Source organism: Mus pahari, chromosome 9 (genome assembly GCF_900095145.1).
Source record: "Mus pahari chromosome 9, PAHARI_EIJ_v1.1, whole genome shotgun sequence".
NCBI lineage: Eukaryota > Metazoa > Chordata > Mammalia > Rodentia > Muridae > Mus > Mus pahari.
In genome coordinates, this window is record NC_034598.1 from 49,592,493 (window position 1) to 49,617,575 (window position 25,083).

At 49.7% G+C, this 25,083-nt stretch overlaps 2 protein-coding genes across 17 annotated transcripts in view; both read right to left on the bottom strand.

Moving 5' to 3' along the window:
* Positions 1-3,045: 3,045 nt before the first annotated feature.
* Stac3 (SH3 and cysteine rich domain 3) lies at positions 3,046-9,248 on the bottom strand. The gene is made up of 11 exons (XM_021205451.2): positions 9,183-9,248; positions 8,682-8,946; positions 8,369-8,466; positions 8,112-8,172; positions 7,034-7,131; positions 4,400-4,466; positions 4,193-4,245; positions 3,920-4,005; positions 3,709-3,760; positions 3,462-3,599; positions 3,046-3,301 (listed from the first exon to the last, which is right to left on the bottom strand). The coding sequence occupies exons 1-11, from the start codon at positions 9,246-9,248 to the stop codon at positions 3,203-3,205; spliced, it is 1,083 nt and encodes a 360-aa protein (XP_021061110.1). The 3' UTR covers positions 3,046-3,202.
* Positions 9,249-12,776: 3,528 nt separating this feature from the next.
* The window catches only part of R3hdm2 (R3H domain containing 2), a 119,296-nt gene continuing 106,989 nt past the window's right edge, over positions 12,777-25,083 (bottom strand). For 8 of the 16 annotated variants that reach the window (XM_029542039.1, XM_029542040.1, XM_029542046.1 and 5 more), the window contains 6 exons: positions 24,288-24,388; positions 19,381-19,550; positions 17,380-17,527; positions 14,921-15,018; positions 14,515-14,599; positions 13,059-13,791 (listed from right to left, as the gene is read on the bottom strand). In XM_029542039.1, coding sequence (XP_029397899.1) covers positions 13,451-13,791; positions 14,515-14,599; positions 14,921-15,018; positions 17,380-17,527; positions 19,381-19,550; positions 24,288-24,388 — 943 coding nt within the window. In that variant the 3' untranslated portion in view covers positions 13,059-13,450. Of the gene's footprint in view, positions 13,792-14,514; positions 14,600-14,920; positions 15,019-17,379; positions 17,528-19,380; positions 19,551-24,287; positions 24,389-25,083 lie in introns of all 16 variants that reach the window. The other 8 variants (XM_029542049.1, XM_021204455.2, XM_029542042.1 and 5 more) reach the window with 2 other exon arrangements.

The following is a 25,083-nucleotide window of genomic DNA, read 5'->3' on the forward strand; positions in this document are numbered from 1 at the left end:
AGCGTGCGCACATGCAAGCCCCCCCCTCTCTCTCTCTCTCTCTCTCTCTCTCTCTCTCTCTCTCTCTCTCTCTCATACACACACACACACACACACACACACACACAGCAGTGGCTCTTGATTTTCACACATACGTTCCTGGAAGCAGTGATGTCTGCACACCTGGACACATCCAGACTCAAAGAGTGCACAGACAGATTGGCATGCATGTCAAAGCGTGTTTGAAAGAACGTTCAACACACCTAGCCACCCTGGGACTTATAGACAGGAATCATAGAAATGGGGGGGTGGACAAAGCGGGCAGTATAGACCCAGAGGAATTGACAAAATGGAAACACGTACAGGAACATCTGGAGTTGGGATGCAGACACACATCACACCCCCAGTCTCACATATCCCATATCCTGGTAGCACAGAGAAGGGAATCCTTCTCTGCACACACAGGCGCTGCCATTTGTGCCCTGAGGGGTTGCGTGTGTGAGAGAAGTCGCTAGGTCCCCCCAGCAAGCCTTGTTAGCCCTCATTAGCTTAGCAGTGTAATGAGGGGGTGGTGACAGGAGCTGCCTGGGGCTGTGGACTCAGAAGCCCGTGGCCCTGGCTTGATTGGCCCACAAGCTTCCTTCCCAGGCCTTCAGGTGCAGACCTCCTCGATCCCTCAGTCCCTCCCGAAACACTCCAGTCAGGTCCTGCCAGCCCCAACTTAAGCATTTGAAAGGGAGAGCGGTGGCTGGTGGGACATAAGCAAGGGCCATAAAGAGGTCCCCAGGGTCCCAGCTGAGGTGAGGTGAAGGTTGAAGACACTGAAGACAGGGTCAGTCAGTCTGTCCCTCACTTTCTTGGGCATGCTGCCCATTTGTCTAAGAAGGAGTTCTCTCTCTCTCTCTCTCTCTCTCTCTCTCTCTCTCTCTCTCTCTCTCTCTCTCTCTCTCTCTCTCTCTCTGCAATAAGAACCTGAAGGAGGAGAGTGTTCACCGTGGCTTGGACCCTGTAATGCCCTTCCTCTGATCTATTTTCAATTCAGTCTGCTCCTTGGCCTAGACTTATGACCTTTGCAGAGTGTGGCAGAGTCATCCATCACCAGGCAGCTGGCTTGTGGGAGTGGGAGGCACTGGGGGCAAACAGTGTCCCTGCCATACCTCCTGCCATCTCTTGGAACTGGTCAGGGCCTAACTCAACTGGCAGGAGGGGGAGGTGTGATCACAGAGTTCAATCAAGACAGTGTCCTCCAATCCTGGGACCCCCCCAACGTCCCTCCTCCCAGTTAAGCACAGCCTGTCTCCCGGCTCCTCCCGCCCCCCTTCTCTCGGGCCCTTTGCTTAATTTCCTATTAACTGCTGATAAATCCAATTAAACCGCCGCTCTAATTAGGGACAGCTGCCGGCTCGGTAAGGCGAGGGAGAAGGGGGGCACCCTGCAAGTATAGGGAGAGAAGAGCCGTTCTCCCTGCTCCTCGACACCCCTACATCAACACTGCTGCCCAATGAGCCAGTAAATTGGTTTTGCTTCAGTATTTTGGGGGGGCTCTTGACAGTCCGGGGTGGGGTTCAGATTGGGAATCCCACAGACCTCTTGATGACTACAGGCAGCGTCCTCGTCCTTCCTCGCCTTACTTGTGGTAGGCAGACTCCCAAGAGGGATAGGGCAAAAGGTTGACTTGTGTGTGTGTGTGTGTGTGTGTGTGTGTGCCTGTGATCTGCTCCTGTTCCAGTCCAGTCATGATAAAGAGGGAGACTATTCAAATGTTCTTCTAAGGTCTTGGCCCGCACACCGCCAGGCTTCGAGCTTGACAGCCAAGGGCGAAGGGAACAAGACCCGGTTTTGCAGCGAGTTTTGTTGTGTGCTTCCCTACCCCCAGCACACCTCATTTTTCTGTACGGAAGGGGAGGGGGTGCCCGTCCCGGGGCCCTCCTCTTCCCAGCCCAGCTGAGCCTCTGCCCTCCCCCCTCCTCCAGCAGCAGATGGTGCCCGGGCTCCCGCTGCCAACCTTGCTAGGCGGTGCCAACCTCAGTCCTGGCAGACAACCCATAGAGTAGAAGAGGAGCTTCTGGCTGGCCAGGCCGACCCTCCCCCACCCGCTATCAAACCCAAGACCTTCCGCCTGCCCCACTCCAGCGACCACCCCAAGCTGCTTCTCAATGGTCGGCTCCTAGGTCCCCAAACTCCTCATCTCCTTCTGCTCCCTTCCGCACACCTTCCCGCTCCTCACCACCTGCCGCCCTGACCAGGGCCGGAACATTTGCATATTTGCATATGCAAATAATAACATTTGCATACGGCGCGCCGCAGGGGGGGTCTCCGCTAGAACCGGTTAGCTGTCTGCCAGGCGTCCTCTCACTCCGTACCTGTCGGAAAAGGGCTGGGGCAGGGGCCGTGCGGGAGGGGTTAGGCCCCCCGGCCTCGCTAGCTCAGTTCCCAGAGGACTAGAGGAAGTGTTGCCATGGAGACGGCACGCACCCCACCCCCTCCCAGGCCTAGGGTCTCAGGCTTGGTGTCTACAGTTCTCTCCCCTTAGCCACCCCTCCAGCCCCTCCCCATCCCTCTCTCTCCAACTGAGATCTTGCATCGCCCCCTGGTGGCCAAGCTGGGCTCTGAGCCAGGTTCAGAACTGCATGGGCTAAATGGGCATGGTCTAGCGGAGGTACCTACTTCTGCCATGCTATTCTCCCAACCACGGGGGCAATGGGCTGGAGACTCCAGTCCGGCTTTTTCTTCAATTCCAGCAGAAGCCTAGCCTAGCCTAGCGAGTGCAAGTCTGACTCCTCACACCAGCTTGGATTTTCAAAATCTGACAATTTGGTGGAGCATACTCCCTCCCTCCCAGGCCTTCTCTTCGACCACAGTTAAAAAAAAAAACAACTTTTTAAACTTTTGTTAAAACTTTAATAAATTCGAAACATTTGACAGTTCTGCCCCTCCTTATGGAGATGCTTCCCCACCCCCACCCCCAAGCTCTTGAAGGTTGGATGGACCTGAAGTGTGGGCCTAATCGGTACAGGCGGCTCAGCGCACCAGGTGTCCGGAACCCTAGGCAGGGAAGAGAGGTGGGAACCAGACCCTCCCCAGAAACGTCATTATGCTCTGGTGGGCCTTTCCGACCCTCCTCATCCAGTACTCCCTCCCCTTGCCCCTTCCCTCCCTAGCCCGCACTGGGCCCCGCCCAGAACGAGTTGTGGGTGTCTCCCGCCAGCAGGCGCCAGTACACTTAAATCTCCTCCAGGAAGTCGGTGGGAAACAGCCCCACCTTGCGGCCGGTGTAGACCTTGACGTAGCCACCAGCTTCATCTCCTTTCTGCACTACGATCTAGGGGTTTAAAGGATTGAGGACCAGGAAAAAAAATTAAGGACAGAAGACGAGCGCAGGGACGTTTGGGAGGGTCGTACACATTAATGGGTTAGGACCTCCCTCCGAGGTGCATGGATGGAGAGGTGCGACCAGGCCTGGGATTGGGTTCCCGAGATACCTGGTCCTTCTTGAGAGTGATCTGCCCAATCTCGCGGTTCCCCACAAAGGATCTGGTCACGCGGTGCACACGTTCTCCAGCTCGGACCCGAATAATGAAGTTTGGAGGGAAGAACCCGACTTTCTCTCCGATTTTCCCCTAGAGAGGGCAGTGGGTACGCTGGAGATCTCAGGTTCTAGACTACCCATCTCCCACCTTAGTGGTGGCCATGTTTTACCCGCCCACCTTAGCGGTGGCGATGTCTTACCCGCCACCACTCCTCATTGGAGTCATCAATGACTGTGATCTTCTCCCCTGGCCTGGAATAGGAAGGAGATCCTCTCTGATTTACAGTCACATGCCCGTGCCTGGTTGTGCTGCAGGGTACCTGCCCTTCTGCCCTCCTCCATTCCCACAGACGGCTCATCTCTTACTCCTCGGTGCTCCCCACACTCCCGCCTCCCTTGAAGGCGCCTCACGGGAAATCCAGATCATCCTTCTCCAGGGCTTTGAACCGATAGAGAGCCACAAAGTAATGAGACTGCTGGAAACCAGGCTGCTTGTTCTGGGGGTGCAAGAGAGCGATGAGTTACCAGACTCCGATTTACCTCTCCCGGGATGAGAGGGCTGCATCAGCTTGTGTGTCTGTCTCAGTGTGGAGAGTGGGTAGGGGGTAATGGGAAGAGCTGTGAGTGATGTCAGACCTTGGCTGGGAAGAGGACCAGGGTTTCCTACAGGGAGGAAAGACTTACTTTGTCATCGGGAGTTTTCTTCTCGGCCTTCTTGTCCTTTTCTGCATTGTTTCCTTGGATGGGAAAAACAGACAAATTGCTTCTGCCTCCAGGAGGGCATCCATCACTCCCCTCACCCTGAGTCCAGCCTTTTCTCTCCACCCGCTATACAGCAGCTAAACCCTCCACCCCACCCCATCTCTGTGGATGCAGAGGAGTGACACTCACCATCCTGTGACTTGCCCTCCTCTGGCCTGGCTGATTCTGGCTCCTCCTCCATCATGGCTGCCAGAGGCTAGAGGGGGACACTAGAGTTAGAGACAGGCTGTCTTGGGATCCTGTGTTTTCACTGCCTCTCCAGGCAGGCCAGAGAGTAGTAGAGCAACAGTACTCAAGCTCTGGAGAGTACTCGGAGAAAGTCCAACCACCAGAAGACATTCAAGGATTTCTTCTGAAGCATGCTGGCAGGGAGGCCGCCAGTATTGTGCCTGAAGATAGCTGATGACTGGGAGTTCACCACCTTACAATACAGTCCATGCAATTTAAAGAACATCTGTATCCATCAGTCTTGACTTAATGTTTGGGGCTTTAAATGGGGATCAAACACAGTCCCTTTAAATATCTGAGGACGGCAGACATGCTTTCTGGCTTCTCTTCCCCGGTGATCTTTAGTCCTTTCAAATCACCCCTGATTCAGATTTCAGGCCCTTCATTATACTATCTACTTAAAAATACTCCAGTGTGGGGCTGGAGAGATGGCTCAGTGGTTAAGAACATTGGCTGCTCTTCCAGAGGTCCTGAGTTCAGTTGCCAGTAACCACCTGGTGGCTCACAACTATCTGTCATGGGGATCAGATGCCCTCTTCTGGGGTGTCTGAAGATAGTGTATTTACATTCATGAAATAAATACATCTTTAAAAAATTATATTCCAGTGTGTAAGAAAAGGTGTGTGTGTGGCAGCCCAGTTTTCTCTTTCTCCTCTTCTTTTGGTTGTTTTGAAATAGTCTCATCAGCTCAGCTCAGCTCTCCTTACTTGGCCAGAACTGACCTTGGGTTTCTGATCCTCTGGCCTCCAGCTCCCCAGTGCGGGGACAACAGGCACGCCTCACCTGACCTAAGGCAACAACTTTTCATGTTTCCCTGATGAGAACAAAATCTAAGAAACAGCCGTATCATTCATAGTTAACTGACTGAAATTTGTTATCTGTATCTAAGCTTTATATCGACCATTTTGAGATCAGATCTTTAGCTTTGTTTCAGGGTTTCTCTGTGTAGCCCTGGCTGTCCTGGAACTCACTCTGTAGACCAGGCTGGCCTCGAATTCAGAGATCCGCCTGCCTCGGCCTCCCGAGTGCTGGGTGTGTGCCACCACTGCCTGGCTAGGCAAGTTTTTTGTTTTTTGTTTTTATCCAAGGAAAGTAAATTTTCTCTTATGAGGTTTCAAGTCATTAAAGCTTGGCAAGGTGGTACAAGCCCAATTCTGGCCCCGGGAGGCAGAGACAGGAAGATCATGAATTCAAGGCTACATCTATAAAGCGAGTGTTATATAGGAAGGCCCTCAGAGCAGATGGAACGGAGTGTGTATTAGAGGTGTAGCTCACTTGGTAGAATGCTTGCCCAGAATGCGTGATGCCCTGGTTTTGATCCCTATGGTCACACAAAGCAGGTGTGGTGACATGTGTTACCTGGGAAGTGAAGGCAAGAGGCCCAGAGGACATTCAAGGTCATGGTCACTTGTCACCATTAAAAAGGGGGAGGGGCTTGGTGGGGGTGGTGCCGAGGGCTTGCTGCTCTCCCCCTAAGATTTTATCTTCGTTTTATGTGTGCTTGTGCTTTGCCTGCATGGTGTCTGTACACCATGTGCATGCCTGGTGCCCACAGAGACCCCAGAACTGGAATTGACTTAACCAACACCATTCATATTAGTTTATAAGGTTGTCGGGGGAGAAATTAATCACTTGCCCAGGCAAACACATTTCCAGCATTACCAAGCTTGAAAGTCTGGAGAGATGGCTCAGAGGTTAAGAGCACTGACTGCTCTTCCAGAGGTCCTGAGTTCAATTCCCAGCAACCACATGGTGGCTCACAACCATCTGTAATGGGATCTGATGCCCTCTTCTGTCTGATGTGTCTGAAGACAGCTACAGTGTACTCATGTACATACATAAAATAAATAAATCTTTAAAGAAAGAAAGAGAGAGAGAGAGAGAGAGAAAGGAAGGAGGAAGGAAGGGAGAGAGAGAGAGAGAGAGAGAAAGAGAAAGAGAGAGAAAGTCTTTTGTAACAGACAATGAGGTTGCCCTTGACCTGTGGCTTTGTGTCACAGTTTCATCAACAAGATGAATACTCATATCAGAAGTTCTTCAAGGACATCTGCTGGCTCTACAACCCTTTTCTTACTTGGAATGGCAAATTCTCGTCTCCAAATGTAAACTCTTGCCTGCTACACAGTAACGCCAGGGATGGGACCCAGTCTCCTGTGGCAGTCTCTCATTTTAGAAGGGGGCCGAGAAGGCATGCTGTATATCAGGAGCCAGTTTGTTTTCAGGACTGGGTATTAAACCAGGACACTTTACGCAAGTGTGCACATGAGGCAAGTACTCCACCACTGACCTACATTCTCAGCCCTAGGGCAGGAATTCCCATGCAGAGGCCCACAGCAAGGTGTATAAGCACACACACACACACACACACACACACACACACACAATCTAAAATTTCACACAGCAATGTTTCTGTCTGGCTATGCTGCACCATTTGGGGGCACAGGACCCATAGTTTCTGTCGGTTTTCCTGCAGGGGAAACGGCCTGACCCACAGAGCTTCTGGAACGAGCCTCTGTGCGGGCCTATGATGCTCACATTTTTCTTATCTGCCTGCCCCTTCTTCCGTTCCTTGTTTGCCATGATCACCCCGACGCGCAGGGTTTCAAACACGGGGTCATTGCGATTGGCAGCAGCTGGTGGGATGGGAGGAAGAAGACGACATCACTGGGAAGGCTGAGGAGGGGTTGGAGGAGAGACCTCTCAGAGGTGTGTCTGGACTCAGCCGGTGCTCACAGGGCTTGTTGGGGGACTGGAGATGGAGGGGAGAGGGAAGGGCCGGCTGTGTAACACCTAGGGCACCAGTCTGTAAGGGCTCTAAACCACCACTGGGAATGCCTTGTGATGGGACTGCTTCCAGGCAGAGTACTAGACAGTGTTGGAAAGGCAGCGTTGGTAAGTTTCTTGGGAGTTGGGACATGCTTGGGATAACTACTGTCCTGCTTCTCTTTGGTTAAGTGGCACGTGTGCAAGCTGGTGCGCTATTGCTGGTACCCACACTCTTTGCAGAATCCAGCTTCTCTGCCAAATACATCTGAGCCAGTTTTCAGCCCCCATGACCACCGGGTGTCCAAAAGAAACATGAGCTTTGAACACAGGCCTGCCACTGTGCTTCCTTTTATGTGTTTTCCTTGCTGTGTTGCCCTGGCTACATAAGGAAGTCAGAGAGACCTGCCTGCCTCTGCCTTGTGAGTGGTGGATTCAAGGCCTGTACCATCAATGCAACCACAAGGAATACACTTTGAAGTGATGCCAGATTAGGAACTTTTTCTGGGGGTGGGGCAGGATATCCATAGCTCTTGAGCCGGCCCCTGGATGTGGAATCACTCTGTAACAGGGTTAAAACAGTCTAAATCCTTGTTCTTGCTTAGAAACGGTTTAAAGGGAGCTGACTAAGGTTCTGTCCTTGTCTACCACTGGCCTGCTCATTCATGTCTCTCTAGGCTATAAACCAAGGGACTAAACATTGTATCCAGAAATGGCTATAAAAAGTCTAGACTGCCAGAGAGCTATGGAGATAGAATGACCCAGTTTCAGAATTTCTTTTCCTAAAGGGGTAGTATGACACCACCTTGGAGGCCTGCCCCCCTCCCTCGGGTCCTGTATGGGCACTTACAGACAGCGTACTGTTGGTCGCTGTAGAGTGGGGAGCTATAGGCCCGACGGAAACCAGGTGGCTGCAGGTGGGATGGGGAGAGCATTAGAAGCAGCAAGGCAGGGTCCAGGATCCCACCCGCCATGAGTGAGTGCTCAGCCCCTTTTAGAGTAAGGGAAAGCAGGAGATGTATGGAATGGCTTTAGGGGCCAGCAAGGAGCACCTGATGGCCTGTGCCTTCCTTCCACCTTCCCGCTCCCCAGAGCCTCACTACTCACAATCTTGCCGAAGCATCTCTGCATCTCCACGTAGGACTGACAATGCTCATGGATATTGGTTTTGCAGTTCTTACAGCGGAGTCCAAACTTGTTATTGACTTCAAGGGGGAGAACATTTGAGTGAGGTTCTGGATGTCCACTTCCCTTTTGCCCCGTGGCTACTTCAGCTCTGATCTGCCTGCCTTCTACTGTCAACCTCAAGTGTTTCCATAGGGTGGATCTTGCCAGTTTGTCTACACAGACACATCTCTCCTAGGTCCTGTCCCTCCTCATGAGACTTCCATCCTACCACCTCTGCTCCCCCAAGACTCACGCACAATCATCCGGGCACAGACATCGCAGAACTTAGGCTTCTTGAAGAAGTGATCTTTGAACTTGTGGGGCTTGTCATTGACGAGCTTAGGAGGTTCTGGGGGTGGTTCCTCCTCTTCCTCCTCCTCTTCTTCTTCCTCATAGATATAATAGATGGGACCACCCCCAGCCCCCACCGCCTCTCCATTGGCCTGGGGCTCTGGGGGAGGCTCCATCTCAGCTGTCTCTGGAGAGCCCTTCTTGAATAACTGCTTCAGTCGCTGTAGCTGAGGGAGGGGTGAAGGAAACCCAACATTAAATGACAGTCATGGTCTTATTTTCCAACCATGGGAAAGCAATGTTCCTGCGATTAGGGGGTTGGGTGTCGCAGGTGTTGGCTGTCCCAATAATAAATGAGTCGCACACAAGCGGTATCAAGCAGAGCAGTTTTCTTCAGAGGCTGTGTGACGGCTTCCCAGCCCTTTGAACAATCCCCCAATAGCGGACACAGGTCCAGACTCACCCCACTTTGCGGAGTCTCTCCTGGAAAGGGGGGCTGAGGAGACTCCACCACCTCCTTTTCTGTCATCCTACAAGAGGTTGGGCCCCCGCTATGAGATCTAATCCCTGCCTGCTGTTTCCCAGCAGTTCTGCACACAGTAGGGGTGGTGAGATCTAATCCCTGCCTGCTGTTTCCCAGCAGTTCTGCACACAGTAGGGTGGCCCTTGAAGGGGAGGCTTTGGGAGAAACTTGGTTAGACAGCTTTGGCAGAGCTTATGAAGAGATTCTATGGAGTTCCCCCAAGAAATGTCCAACAGAGGAAAGACTTCCCAGCCCGTTCCTTACACTGATACTTTCCACATCAAGGAGCAAGCCCAGAGTCTACAAATCCAATATGCGGCTCAAGGCCACTGGCTTGTCTTCTAGGTTCTCCTACAGCAGTGGTTCTCCACCTTCCGAAGGCTGGTACCTTGTGTGGTGGTGGCCCATAAACTATCTCACTGCTCCTTCACAACTATGCTTTTGCTACTGTTATGAATTGTAATATAAATATCTGACATGCAGGACTCTGCTATACGACCCACAGGTTGAGAACAGCTGTCCTACAGGTGGTTCTGATCGATGGTACACATCTTCTTGTGGCTTCGGGAGGTTTGGCCTGGTTAACACGGTGAACTCGTCTGCATGTCTGAAGGTGTGTCCAGAGATCTGTCCTCCCCTACGTATCTCCTGAGCCTTGGGGGCCTTGTGCCTAGTTCTTCCCTGGCCTGCCTCAGGCCTCAGCTATTTTAGGTTTTCAGAGTAATGTGAACCATTCCTTCCCTTACTCCTTCATTCCCTGGACCCCACCACACCCTACCCCCTCCTCCAATCCTGACTCATCCTCAACTGGGACAATTTCACTTTAAAACCCCGGGCTACTCACAGGTGAGGAGAGAGACGAAGAAGCCCAACAGACTCAGGTTAGGAGAAGTGAAAGGATAATGAAGAGACGACTTACTTTCGAGACTCCCTAAGTTGGTTCACAGTGGAAAGGGGTCTCTGAGACCTTGATGGCGCTGCTGGGGAGGGCTAGCCTTCTTCCTTCAGGGTAAGCCCCCCTCTGGTACCTTCTGGACCCACACCAGCCACCCAGACAGTATTAGTAGGCCTTGGAGCCTCTCACCGTGGTGCCAGAGCTGAAGTGACAGGGCTGGAGGACAGTGGACAGCTGCGAGCACAGCTGACCAGCAGAAATTGGAACCAGGAGGTCTGGGGCAGGGCTCGACCCTGACTCCTCCCATCCCCCCCCCCAGAATAGCTCTTCTCTGAGTATTTACACAGAGCAGGTCAGTACTAGCTTAGCAGGAATGGGCATTTTCTAACCAATACTGTAGCACCCCACCCCAAGTACCAGGGATTGAACCCAGGGGTTTGCCATGCTAACTATGTGCTAGACTGCCAAGCTAGACCCACAGCAGGAAAGGAACTTGTGTCCAAGATACAGTCACGTGAGGGAACTTTAGATCTGACAATGGAATCCCCCCATGCTCTCCCCTTAAGGTTCAAATAACTGTTCCAATTCTACCCTCCCTGCGCTCATTTCAGTCACGTTCTTGGATTTTATTTCCTGCCTCCCCCACCCAGGAAATAAAATAGGGTTTCTTTGTGTAGCACTGGCTGTCCCAGAACTTGCTCTGTAGACCAGGCTGGCCTTGAACTCATCTCTTGAGCGCTGAGATTGAAGGCATGTGCCACCATGCCCAGCTGAGACTGAAGGTGTGTGCCACCATGCCCAGCTAACACCAAAACTTCAGGCTAGGAGAGAGTTAGGGGCCGAGAAGAGGACGTGACACAGGATTCTCAGTCACGCAAGACTTTCTCACTTGCAGCTCATCCGAGAGTATGCAGTACTTTCTCAATTGCACAGGTGCATTTCTCTCCCCTTCCCCCTAAAATTCTGTCCGTAAGATGAAGAGAATGTATGTTACTGAAAAAGATGGTGGCAAAACCCAAAAGCTACGGGGTTGGAGAGATGGCAGAACTTTTCTTCCAGAGGAACTGGGTTCAGGTCCCACCACCCAAGTGGCAGCTTACAGAGCTCTGCAACTCTAGTTCCACCCTCTTCTGGTCTCTGTAAGCATCGGGCAGACATGCTGTGTATTTAAACACATGTAGGCAAATCACTTAACAAAATAAACCTTTTAAAAAGAGACGGGTTGGTCCCTGTGGTCTAAGGAGCAGATGAGTGAAGTTAACCCTGGAAAGGTTACAGCTGCCTGTGTCCTCTCTTCTTGTCTGTCTGTCTGGATGTGTGTGAGCGCAGGTGTGTGTGAACGTCAGAGGCCATCCAGTGGGATCCGGGGATTGGGCTCAGGATGCCGGGCTTGCACACTCACCAATCTTGCCAGCCCATAGCTGCCTTCTGTAGTGAGGTGTATTGCTAAGAATATGTTTATCGTTTAAGCTATACTCAGTGTGGATACTTACTGGAGCATGCCCTCTAACATGTGGTCAAAGGACAACGTACCAGAGTCAGTTCCCTCCTTCCTCTGTGTATCTTGGGATCAAACTTAAGTTTTCAGGCTTGGTAGCAAGCATTTACCCACTGAGCCATCTTGGTGGCTTCATGGTGAGTGTTTCTCATCTGTAAGGAATGTTCCCTTCCCCATGAGAACTGTAAACCAGGAGATAGCCAAGCCGTAGAGTGCTTACCCATTTTAACTGCAATCCCACCTCTCATACACTTGGATAGCCTAGTATAGGAATGAAAAGGAAAGGGGGTGGCTGCAGTCTTGGGAGATGCAGCTTTTTCTATTCTGTGGGTTATCTGTTAGGGTTATGACTGTGTGTGGATTCTGTTTGGTTTGGGGAAGGTTTCATTATGCAGCCCTGGTTGTCCTGGAATTTGGTACGCTCAAGCTGGTCTCAACTCAGAGGTCTGCCTGTCTGCTTCCTGAGTGCTGGGATTCTCAGGCTGCAGCACTGAGGCAGCAGCCTGGAAACTCTCCTCTACACAGCTCTACCTTGCAAGTGGTAGTCTGTGATTCTCAGTTCTGTCAACTGCAGGGGACAGGGACAGGACAGGAACAGGGACAGGGACTGGTGAGTGAGCACCTTGGCACTGCAAGTTCAGGTGTTTTTATTATAAATAGCAGCCATTTGTGTTTCTGCCAAGAACCCAACCCTGTGCTTTTAAGGATTAAAGGTGCAAGGTCTCCATCCCTGAAGGTTTTCAGAAGATTGGATGGACAGGAATGAGGCCAGCATCCTGACCTAGTTCTGGACTGGACTTGCCTGGCTCAGTAGTCAGGCTATAATGAATATTAGAATTAATGAGCAAGAAGAAGCCTCTGATATGGACACAAAGGCCCAGCGCTGAGAAGCAATGAGCTTGATCAAGAACAGTTTGCAGAGTGTGAGAACCACAGACCACAATTCAGAGACTCAGCCACTGCTGAGAATTGTGTACAGGGGAGAGGAGAGACCGGAAGGAAGAGGTTAGAAAAACATGTGCACACGCTAGGGAAATCTTCCTAACCTGTAAAAACCCTTCTCAGCAGCTGTGGAACTGGGCCTACTTAGAGTTTCTAACCCAGCCCACACCAACAGAGCAACAGTGAAACAAACCGCGACTGATGGCCAGTGACAGGGTTTTGCTTTTTTATATTTATAAACAAAACCAACCTCCCCCCAAGTAACTCCCCAAACAAACGAAAAAAAAAAAAACAAACCAGATTAAATAAAATTTACAGTGAGCCCAGCAAACATCTGTATGTGCAATTAAATACTGTGTCTGTTACTGTGGCACAAACCTCAAACAAACAATATACAAGTGTTCTGGGGATGGATTAGGGGTGAGGGAGTCCCAAGTTTTAACTCTGTGGGGTTTGGGGAGACGAGATGGGGGAAGTGAACGAATGGGGAAATCAATTTATTTTTCTTAATTCTGTCCATATAAATATATTCATGAAGACCAAAAGAGGGGAGGGAGATTGGGCTGGTGAAGAAATGGGAAAAGGGGAGGGCGGGGCCTTTCAATTCTACTTGGCCAAAAATATGAAAGAAATTAATTTCATGGTGGGAGAAGAGATTTAAAAAATGATAAAAGATGGGAAGAGGGGGAGACAGAAGGGGACCAATCAGGGAAAAGGGGGACCTGTGGCAAGGGAGTCCCATGCCGGTGTGAGAATCTGTTTGTTTCTCTCTTCAGCCATAATGGAACTGGGCCAGTCATCCATCTGTCCATCCGCCTTGGCTCCCTGTGCTTGGCCCTTGCTCCCACTGTGCCAGCCCCTCCCCTCCCCCAGCTATTGAGAGCTAGCTCGTTCCAGGATCCTCAGGTCGTAGTTCTTTTTAGCCACTCGGAGTTTGAAGCGACTCACAGAGTTGTTGAGGCGAAGGGAGGCGTTCTGGGCGGCCAGGGGGCTGGGGAACACAGCCACTATCGTGTACAGGGCTGCGAGGTCCGGGTGGCGGCCATTCTCAGCAGTCCCACTGTTGTCCCCCCCGCCTGCACCAGGCAGCCCCTGAGCGTCCTTAAGCCACTGGATCTTGGCACCAGACATGGCAAGCTGGGTGAAGAGCTTGTCTGCCTCCGTACGGGTGATTCCTTCAGGGAGGTCAGTCACCTCCAGCACCCTTCCCAGCACTGAAAGGGGGGGAGAGACAAATGGCTGTGAGAGTAAAGACTGGACAGTGGCCAGGCCGGGTCACTGACCAAGCCTGTACCCCCAAACCCTCAAAAGTCCTGCCTTTCCCTCGTAGCCTCCCCAGATCAACCTAACTTAACCCCATCAAGATAAGGTAGGGTAGAGGGCAGCCAGAAAGATAAAATGAACCTTCCTTTCTCCTAACCCAGAGAAGTAAGAAGGGACTGAGAATTAGAATCTCAGGTTTTTGAGCTGCACCTACAACTCCATTCCTTCACAGGGAGTCACTACTGTGAGATGGAGTTCTGTTAGTAACCTTCACTGAAGGCAGTAGCTCAACCTGAAGTATGATCTGTAGTTCCTTCCTGTCCGTTCTCTCCTGCCTTGTTTAGGCAACAGCTGGACTATGGAGGAAAGCCCCTCTCCTAGATTCCCCAGGTCAGGTCTCGGATGGCCCAGGGGAGATGTCCTAGGTTAGGGACAGGAGGGCTTCTAGGAGACTGCAGACTAACAAGAGGCTTAGCCACCCACACTGTGCTATTCCAAGGTCTACCTCCAGACCCTGCATGGCTGGCTCAGGGACACAGACACTTTGTCTCTCTACCTTCTGCTGCTCTGGAGCAAAGAAGACTCCATTTCCCCACTTCCAACTGGCTTTCCCACTTGTACTGGGATGGCAGTGAAGGGCATTTCCCTCGGGGGTTTGGATTTCTGTGACTTACCAACATCTGCTGTCCCCAGGTCAGTGGAGGCAGATTTGAGTGCTTGTCTCTTGCCCCGGTTTCCATGCTTCAATCCACTCTGTCCCTTTAACATCCAATAAAATTCTCACCCCACGTCAACAACACTGAGTGCCTTGTGCCCCAATGCCTGCCCTAGACACTGAGGAGTAGCACCACCCTGGGGACCCTGCCCAGCCAGGACGTTAGACTTCCCAGGGAGTGGGACGTAAAACCTCTCCTTCTGGGCATCGAGGGGAACCAGGAGCATAAGAATAGGGTAAGACTCTTTACTTCATCCATTCTGTGGTTTCCCCTGTGTCTGCTCAGCTGGTTGAAGCCGACGGATCACAGGTGGGGCCCAGATGAGAGATATTCTGATGCCTCAGGACTGAGGGGACAGGCTTACCTGGTGCACCGAGTACGTTGACTGGCCATGAAGCAAGGGAGGGCAGATGGACAGATTGTACTGTAATGGCTGACCCAATAGGGAATAGCGCCCGTCACCTAAGGAGTAAGAGGTATGGCTCCTCAGGAGCTTGAGCCTCACAGCACACAGAGTGTCTGTTAGGAGACCAACAGCAGTGCATCCCAGCCCTACCTTTTCTATGCTGGTACTGATTTAAGGGTTATATTTCTATGTGGTAACACAAACGCTAGTCCTAGCACTCAGCAAAGGCAGGCAGATCTCTACAGGTTCAAGGTTAGCCTAGTCTACATTGAGAGTTCAAGGACAGCCACAGCTGCATAGTAAGACCATGACTCAGAAAAACAAGACGAAACAAACAAGCAAAGAGCTGTGCCCCTTCCTACACTCTAAGCAGGACTATTAGATCCATATGCATTCTCTCCACTGCAGACTCTATGTAAATTGCCAGGGAAGAGTTTGGTGCACATGCCTGTTATTCTAACACTTGGGAGGCTGAAGCAGGAGGATTGCTATGAGTTTGAGGCTAGCCTGGACTACACAGTGAATCCCAAGCTAGTCTGGGATACAAAGTGAGATTTGGTGAGCTTTCTGAGTGTCCCTCATCTTTTTTTTTTTTTTTTCTTTTTCTTTTTTTGAGAGGGTGGGAGGTTCAAGACAGGGTTTCTCTGTGTAGGCCTGGCTGTCCTGGAACTCACTTTGTAGACCAGGCTGGCCTCAAACTCAGAAATCTGCTTGCCTCTGCCTCCCGAGTGCTGGGATTAAAGGTGTGCACCACCAGGCCCAGCTGAGTGTCCCTCATCTTATGGGGAGGCTCCTCCTCCACACCCCTCAAGTGTCTGACTCAGGAGAGGCAGTCCCGAGTGAACAAGAGCACAGGCTCGGAGCCTGGTGCCCAGTCAGAAATGCTGGCTGTGTAACGGCAAATACAATACTGGGAGAGTCCCAGGTGCTGCTGTTGGACAGCTGGCTGAACACAGCCTATAAAGCACTTGTAGCAAAAAGTACTGTGTAACTTACTACTCACAAATGACTTATTTCAGAGTATTTTAAAGTTTTTAAACAAGCCAGAGAGATGGCTCAGTGGTTAAGAGCACTGATTGCTCTTCCAGAGGTTCTGAGTTCAATTCCCAGCAACCACATGGTGGCTCACAACCATCTGTAATGAGATCTGATGTCCTCTTCTGGTGTGTCTGAAGACAGAGACAGTGTATTCGCCTATATAAAATGGATAAATCTTAAAAAAAACTTTTTTTGAAGTTCTTAAACAGTATCTTTTTTTTTTGTTTTTCGAGAGAGGGTTTCTCTGTGTAGCCTTGGCTGTCCTAGAATTCACTGTATAGATCAGGCTGGCCTCGAACTCAGAAATCCTCCTGTCTCTGCCTCCCAAGTGCTGGGGTTAAAGGCGTGCGCCACCACGCCCGGCTCTTTTTTTTTTTTTTTTTTAAAAGATTTATTTATTTATTATATGCAAGTACACTGTAGTTGTCTCCAGACACTCCAGAAGAGGGCATCAGATCTTGTTATGGATGGTTGTGAGCCATGGTTGTGGTTGCTGGGATTTGAACTCCGGACCTTCGGAAGAACAGTCGGGTGCTCTTACCCACTGAGCCATCTCACCAGCCCACGCCTGGCTCTTAAACAGTATCTTAATCTTACTTTTAGATTACTTGTAACAGACAAAGCAAAAAGCAATAAGACTATTTCCATCTTAAGTATGCCTAACCCCATTTTACAGATGAGGAAACTAAGGTCTATTTATAAATTTAAGTAACTTGTTCAACATCAGCTGGTTTGTCTTGGAGCTGTAACCCAGGTGTTGTAACTGAAATTCATTGTTGCCTGTTTAGAAATCGAATTCTTCTTGACACTGGAAAGATGCTCATCAGTCAACAGCACTGAGTCCCACAGAGGAGGGTCGGTTCCCAGTGCTCACATCAGCATCTCACAACTGCGTATGAGTCTAGTTCAAAATACATAGGCTGGTCTCAAACTCACAGAGATCTTCCTGCCTCTGCCTCCTAAGGCATGCCTAGCAAAATAATCTTTTTTTTTTTTTTTTTTTTGAGACAGGGTTTCTCTGTGTAGCCCTGGCTGTCCTGGAACTCGCTCTGTAGACCAGGCTGGCCTCGAACTCAGAAATCCGCCTGCCTCTGCCTCCCGAGTGCTGGGGTTAAAGACGTGTACCACCACTGCCCTTCGAGAAACAATTTTAAAGCAAAGCCCATTCCTTTCTGACACAGCCTCACACTCCCTAGTTAATACCTCGTCTGTGAAGGAGGGCTGGGGTCAGTTACAGAAGAGCAGCAGGAGAGGTGGGTGTCCGTCAGAGGCCATGCTTCTGTCCTGATTCCCTACCTGTTACTATCTTCTAGTCCTCCACCTTGTATGGAATAGGAATGCTGAGCCCCAGAGCAGCCCGCCTTCATCTGACTGCCTACCCTGTGCAGGACCTCCAGGCCGGGGGAATGGTGTGAGGACAGGCAGGGGGCTGAGTCCGGTGCAGACACTGTTGAGGCTTGTGACAGGAGAGGGTGCTGGAGACTGGGTAGGAGATGTGACAGGGCTGCTGCCCATTTGTGCATTGGCCTGTGAAAGAGAAGAGCACACACCACAAACACACATTATCCTTTTTATGTTCCTACAGCTTCCAATTCACAACTATCAAGAAACAAAGTGGCCTTGTAAGCACTGCCCAAGTCGGACTGTTGCTTCCAACTTCCCTCTTGCTCCCTGATTAGTTTGTGCTACTATGTACTATTCTTACTTCCAGTGCTCGGGATCAAACCCAGGACTTCACATATGCGAGGCAAGCAGTGAACCACTCACCTACACCAACAGCCCTACCCTGTAGTTAGTTGTTTTGCCTGTGTCTCTCTGTGTGTATGTTTAGAAGGCACAGCTTAGAGAGGAACCAGAATTAGTAAACATGAATGCCTATTTTCTTCAAACTGTTTTAGAAAAATGACTGATGCTTGGTTTCCCAGAGGCTTGGAGTGGATGTTGTCTGACAACCTCACCACCTTTTCTATTCTTTCTATAAGATTTACTCTATTGATACAAGTACACCGTAACTATCTTCAGACACACCAGAAGAGGGCATCAAATCCCATTACAGATGGTTGTGAGCCACCATGTGGTTGCTGGGAATTGAACTCAGGACCTCTGGAAGAGCAGTCAGTGCTTTTAACCACTCAACTATCTCTCCAGCCCTGACCCCTGACCTTTGCTATTCTATGGAGTCATCCTCCGTGAATCCCCCCCCCCCCCAAACCCTGGGCAGTGTTTAGACTTTTGTCATGAGCTTAGTCTCTTAGTGAATGGAACCTGCTCTTATGAAAGGGTCCTTCAACAAAACCCATCTGTGGTGGTTTGAGTATGCCTAGCCCAAGGAGTGGCACTATTGAAAGGTGTGGCCCTGTTGGAGTGAGTGTGTCTCTGTGGGGTGGGTTTTAAGACCCCCATCCTAGCTACCTAGAAGTAAGTATTCTGCTAGCAGCCTTTAGATGAAGATGTAGAACTCTCAGCTCCTCCTGCACCATGCCTGCCTGGTTACTACCATGTTCCCGCCTTGATGATAATGGACTGAACCTCTGAACTTGTAAGCTAGCCCAATTAAATGTTGTCCTTATAAGAGTTGCCTTGGTCATGGCGTCTATTCATAGCAGTAAAACCCTAAGGCACCATCCTTATGTTTATCACAATCCTTCCTCCTTGGGCCCTATTTATTAGTCAACAGAACTCACTCTTACTGTAAAGGTCACCGGTGCTTTGCTACTTTGCTAAGGAGTTTCTATGTAGCTAAGCCTAAAGCTCTGTATTCATAATTGCCAACTGGAAACCTTTTCCCAAAGTTTTACTGTGTTTCAATGTGCAAGTAAAATAAACCTTGAGTCAAACTCTGTAAATTTTAACCCAGGGGCCCCTATGTGTGCATGCATGTTTGTATATGTGCATGTTTGTGGAGGACAGAGGTCATCCTGGGGCTCTTTAGATGCCATCAGAGCTTGTGACCTGCTGCTGAGCAGACTTGTCCCTGGCCCATGCAGACTCTGTTCTCAGCGTGTCTGACGTGGTCTATAACTGTTCTATAACTGTGTCTATGACTGTTCTATAACTGGGCTCCTTGAGAGAGGACTCTCTTTGTTATTTTCATGTTTCTCCCCTTAAAACATCTGAGGAAAGATGTGTAAAAGAGGCTGCTTGGTTGATGACATAAAGATTTCTTCCTGTGAATAATCTGGGCCTGCAAGGGTTGAGCTGGGAATAGTGACTCACCCCTTTAATTCCAGCACTCGAGAGGCAGAGGTAGGTGGATCTCTGTGAATTGAGTGTTTGAGGTCCAGCCTGGTCTACATGAGTTCCAGGATAGCCAGAGCCATATAGTGAGACACTGTCTCAAAACAAAATGAAACAAAACAAATGACAAGGGTTGGACTTACCTGGGGGTTACCATCAGGACTGTACAGGTCTCCAGGCTTCTGACCACGCTGGTCCACGCTGTAGTATTTGCAGTGACTCCACTGGACCATGGATGGATTCTGGGGGGCCTGGGGTCCGTTAGGGACATTCAGTTGCATGACCACCACACCTGGTCCAGAAGGTGACACTCCTGAGTAGCAGGAGGAAAGCAGTTATTGGGTATTCAAACTATTCTGGACGTAGAGTTATCTCTGAATGGAAAAGCCAGCAAGCAAATCCACCCACTTGTTTCAGGGCCACTCTTACTGTGTCCTGCCAAGAATCTGAAATGGCTGCTGACTTGGCTTCTGATTCTCACCCCACCCCCAGCCCCCCCACCCCCACACAGTAGAGACTTGAGTGGAGAAGAGATGGGACCAGATGCCAGTGCTCTCCTGGCCTTCACCTGCTGAGGGACATTTTGTTATGATTGGCAGAAAAATTACTCCATTCTGTCCAAATTGAGCATTACCAAACACCCAGGTCAGATTGCTGAAATGTCTGGGCACAGTGCTTGTCCGATCTGTGTTTGGGTTTGGGTCATGGGCCAGGGCTGGAGGTATGTGCAAGTTTCTTTGGGAAGGAATGTGGTAATGACAGCAAAATCTATTGTTCTGGAGAAGAGGGAAGCTCACAGTGTCACTAGACCACTTTACAAAGCTCATTTGTCACCAGTTGGTTAAATGGGAGAACAGCTCAAGCAGAGGGCACAAGTCATATTCAGAAAATGAGAAATAATTTTGAGGTACTAAGATATAACCATACTGTGGGAAAAACGCTAAGAGATAAGAAGCTTATTTAACAAACATTTATTGCATGTTTGCTATGTGCCAGTACTTATGCTGGACACTGAGTGTGCCACAAACAAGCCTGGTCACTGTCCTCACAGAAAGGACAGTCTTTTAACAGTGCAGACATTAAAGGAGGAGCAGATAGCAGAGTCTGAGGTCATCCTGGTAGGACACTTGGACTGTGCCCTGGAGATGCTGGGATGGGATCAGTGCTCTGTGGAGCCCACCTTGTAAACGTGCTGGCTAAGTAAATAGGATGATGGAGGGAGGGGTCCAGTGGTAGAAGAATGAAGCAGGGGCTCTGAAGGAGGGTAGCCAGAAGGGTGACAGCTGTACCCAAGGCTGTACTCAAGCTGTACTCAAGGCTGTACTGGCAGACTCCAGAGCCCAACTGGATATGACTGTGAGGTTTGGTGCTGGCCGCCACGGCTACTTCCTCTACTCAGTCAGTGGAGGAGGAAAAGGGCACACCAGGGAGGAATGCTAAGTCTAAGCTTTATGGTAAAAAGAAGGTAAAGAGTCAGGGAGAAGCAGTTTGATGGATGGTCCCTGCTGGGAGGAACAGGCGGGGCTCTGACTCCACACTGGGACTAGACAGCATGAGTGCCCAAGTCTGACCAGCCAGGCTGTGCCCCTGCTGAGGCTGAGCTGGTGAGTATGGTGGTGGAGAAATGGGAGCTGGGATTACTGTCCCAAAAGCTTGCTGTAATGCTGGTGTTTTTACATTTGGTGCTTCAGGGCTGCCACTGCTGCTGCTACCACACTGCTATGACGGGAAATGGTACAGCCTCTGGATACCAGTCATGCTGAGTGAGTGTTCATGCAGGTAGTATTGGTCATAGGAAAGTAAAAGAAAAGACAGGAGGTCTTAGCTCAGGAGACACAGAAGGGCCTGAGCTTACTCTCTGGCGCATTTATGTACTCCACCCCTCTAGGGTTTACCAAACCAGTTAAACAGACACCCAGTTCCATAGGCTGGCATCTTCCTGTCCCCTGCACCATAGGGGAAGGGCGTTCATCAGTGTGGCTTACAGAAAGGGCCACAGGAAATTGCACAGCTGCGGTGCACGATGCATCCACAACACCTCTCTGGTTCCTAGAATTGCTCTGGGCATGTTCCTCCCCATCCTAACAGCTCTACCCATTCTAACATCCTCTACCAACAACTCTGCAATTGACCTTATTCAAACTCCTCATTGCAACCCGAGGGCCCAACGAGAAAATAATCAAATCTACAGCTTTTCTGGAAGGCAGCTCATAATTGGAGCCTATCGCCCTGGGCTGGGAAAGGTGGGGTGTGTGCCAGTGTATGCGATGAGAGCATAAGCAGGACAAAGGAACCACCTCCTAATGCCAACGTGCACACAGGAACTACTGGGGGCTCCATGGGAGGGAGGGAGGGAAAGCACAAAGTCCTTCCATTATTTTCTCTAACTCCAGGAGAGTCCTGGCTTCAGCCTCTGTTCTGAGCTCCTCCCCACACCCAGTCCTCCCCCAACAGCCTGGAGCATTGTTCCTTCACTCAACCGAGGACACAGACACCACTCAACTGATGAGCTGATTTTATGCTTCTCTTCCTCAAGCCAAAAGCGGGTGGTGTCTGCTAACAGCTGAACTGTCCCTACTTCTTAATGGACATGGCAATTAAAAAAAAATCCACTGCCCAGGGATAGCACTTCCTTCTCCTCGGGCGGGGAAGAAGCCTGGGCTGGGAGTGGTGGAAAGGAGAAGGGGGCTGCGTAAGGAAATCAATTTCAGCTTGAGAGCTAAGAAAGGAGAGGGGACGTGTGAATGGCTTTTTAAGTGGCATCATTAAACCTGGGCAGAAAGGTCGATTGGGCAGAGCAAACCACATAAATACAAGCAGACGACATTTATGTCTGGCAGAATTGGTTTTCGTTTTTTGTTTAGTTTTTTTTTTTTAAAGATCATTGCGAAAGAAAACTGAAAACTGATAGGGCTTCTTCCTCACCAGCAGGGATCAAATCTATGAAAAAGAAATGAAGCCAAAATTACAGGACAGAATCAGTATCTTAGCTCCCCAGCCCCTACCCTGATCTTCCTAAAGCAGAAGAGAACATTCTGTCTTGAAAACCCTTAAAGCTGAGGCAGTCAGTATGTGAGAAGCTCCCTCTGTACATCACCGTGTCTGCACTGCTGTGTTGCTGGGGTCTATGTACAGGTGTCACTGTCATTTCATGTCTATGTGAGTCTTGTATGAACCTCAGGAGACCTGTAAGCCACCATTTTAGTGGACACAAAGTATTTCCTGAAAGTTATATGTAGCATTATAGTTGCAGAATTAAGGTTCAGACGAACTGGGCAACTACAAAAAGGTATTAATAACCTCAACGGTTGCTCCAGGAACAGCCAACCCTAATCCCTGCCTTTATTTTTGGAAAAGTGACCATGTTGCTCCATGAGAGGAGAGTGGAGTGACTGTCCTCTGAAGGTGAGGGTGGCCTTTGTAGGCCATCCCTGCCATCTATCTTCTGAGTTAACAGTAAACTGGAAAGGAAGGTGTTTCTTTTTAAATATCGGTGGTTATGTGAACATCATGTCGTACGTTAGGATGTGTAGGACTGAGGGAAGGCACAAGACTGTCAGAGGTGTGGGATCAGTTTAGGGAAGAAAGGAAATGTAACTGGGATAAGTTCCTAAGCAGCAGGAAGACAGAGGAAGGAATGTCTCCTTGCTCTGGAAAGTCTAGACCACTTCCTTCTTTCACACTGAGCCTAGGTCTCTGGTACTATTGGTCTCCAGAACAAAACATGCTTTAGTTGGCTTAGCGCTAGACCAAGTAAGCAACACATAATTCCTTCCTATGGCTTTGCTTTTGATCCAAGACCTTTTGTATATTGAACAACAGATACCAGAGACCAAAGTGTCACAAAGGAGGTCAACACACACACAAGCACATCCTTACGTGCATACACATGCACACACTGAGCTTAAAGGGAAAGAAAACGTATGTGCTGCCAAGCACCAGCAGAGCATACAGCAATTTTTGGACCTGGTTTCTACAATTTCCATATTCCACTGGGACATTCAAGGCCAAGTGCCCTTGGCAGACAGAAAAGGTAACCAGAGAGCTCACTCATGTAATAAAAGGGTGGATGGATTTAAAACCTTAGCTTGTGAGAGATCTCCATTAGGCCTAGGTGAAACCAGAAAGAAGTCATTTCACCTTAAAGGTGAACTATATCTTATGAGCAAGATTAATTCTGTAATTGCCTCAAAGCATCTAACAGCAAAGCACAAAACATCTTAGGTGAAAGCGTTTCATTCTAAATGGGAAAACCAGCCAGGGGCTCCCTGTCACCAAAAGAGGAGAAGATCTATCCACACCCCCCACATCTAACAGAGTGGAATGGGGATGCCCCGAGGATGAATTTAGATTTCTTCTCCAAAGCCCTGAAGTTTCTTTAACTGTGCTGTGTGGCTGTGTAGGAGTGCTGAGAGAAAAACAGACAAGAGCAAGTGCCCTTGGTGTGCTGGGGGCAGACAGCTAGGGGTCACATGCCATATGTATTCACATGGCATAGCCTGCTCTTTTGAAGAGTCCTATAGCTGTTTAACATAAAGCCATTTCCTTCCTGAACAGAAAGGGATAGAACTCAGGAGTTTCCTGAAGACCTGTGACTGACAATATGGCTTACAGGGTGACAAAGTCAAAAGCCCGAAGTTCCAGACCTGGGACCATGGTAATCTCCAGTACAAATTCACTCTCGAGTCTTAGATTTTGTTATAGATTGTAGTCAGAATAAAGACACCACAGTGCATGTGAGCACTCACTAAAGTCTGTTGAACCGATCTACAATGCTTTAAAAAGCGTTTCTCAGCTTTGTTTTTACATTCCCAAGAGAAAGAGAAAACCTGTCTAAAGACAGAGGTTTTCCTGACAGTGAGTATATGCACATACACATCAACAAAAGCACAAGGAACCATGACCGTTCTGTTTCTACCTTCTGAGTGGTAGGATCAAGGTGTGTACACCACTGTGTAGTCAAGACTTAGGCCTCTGTGATGAGATCGCAGCCCACCTTTGAACCCTTCTTCAGCAGTGCCTGCCCACCCCAGATTCCTTGTGCTCTTACCTGAGTACTGCTGTGGCATCTGTGGTGGGCTGCAGGGAGACGGAGACTGAGGCATCTGGTACTGCTCAGAGCCAGGAGGCTGCAGAAACCCCACAGAAGGGCTGGGAAGGGAGAAGAGAGGAGTGGTAACGGACAGAGGGAGAAACAGCTCCTGACAGACAGCTGCTGCTTCCTCGGCCTCCCCTGTGGAAAGCAGAGGCAGCTACAAGCCATTCCCAGACCAATTTACCAGGCAATTTCTAAAATCACTCATCAGTTGAAACTTAATTATATATATTTGTACTTGATCATCTTTCAATTAGGAAGCTGCTAATCTGCATCAAATATGTAATGTTAGCAGCACTTGCTCTTCCTAACAATATGGAACACCAAACGTATACATGTGTGCACATACACAGATGCTTTAAAAACAAAGAAATACTAAATCAAGTCAGGGTCAGACCGCAGTGCCAGAAGGAAGGGGTAGAAAGAACTAAAGGGTGAATGAATGAGGGTGCATACATAGTGGTCAGCACTGGGGATACCTCAAGACAAACAGGAGAAAAACTCTACAACACTCAAAACATGGATACACACACAAATAGACAGATGACACACACTGGAGATGTGCACACAGAGATACAATAGACCTACATTAACTGTAGTTCAGGTACACTTCTATCTAGTTCTGTGACTTTATGTAGGTTTGTTAAGATTCCTAGCTTGGGGGCTGGTGAGATGGCTCAGTGGGTAAGAGCACCCGACTGCTCTTCCAAAGGTCTGGAGTTCAAATCCCAGCAACCACATGGTGGCTCAT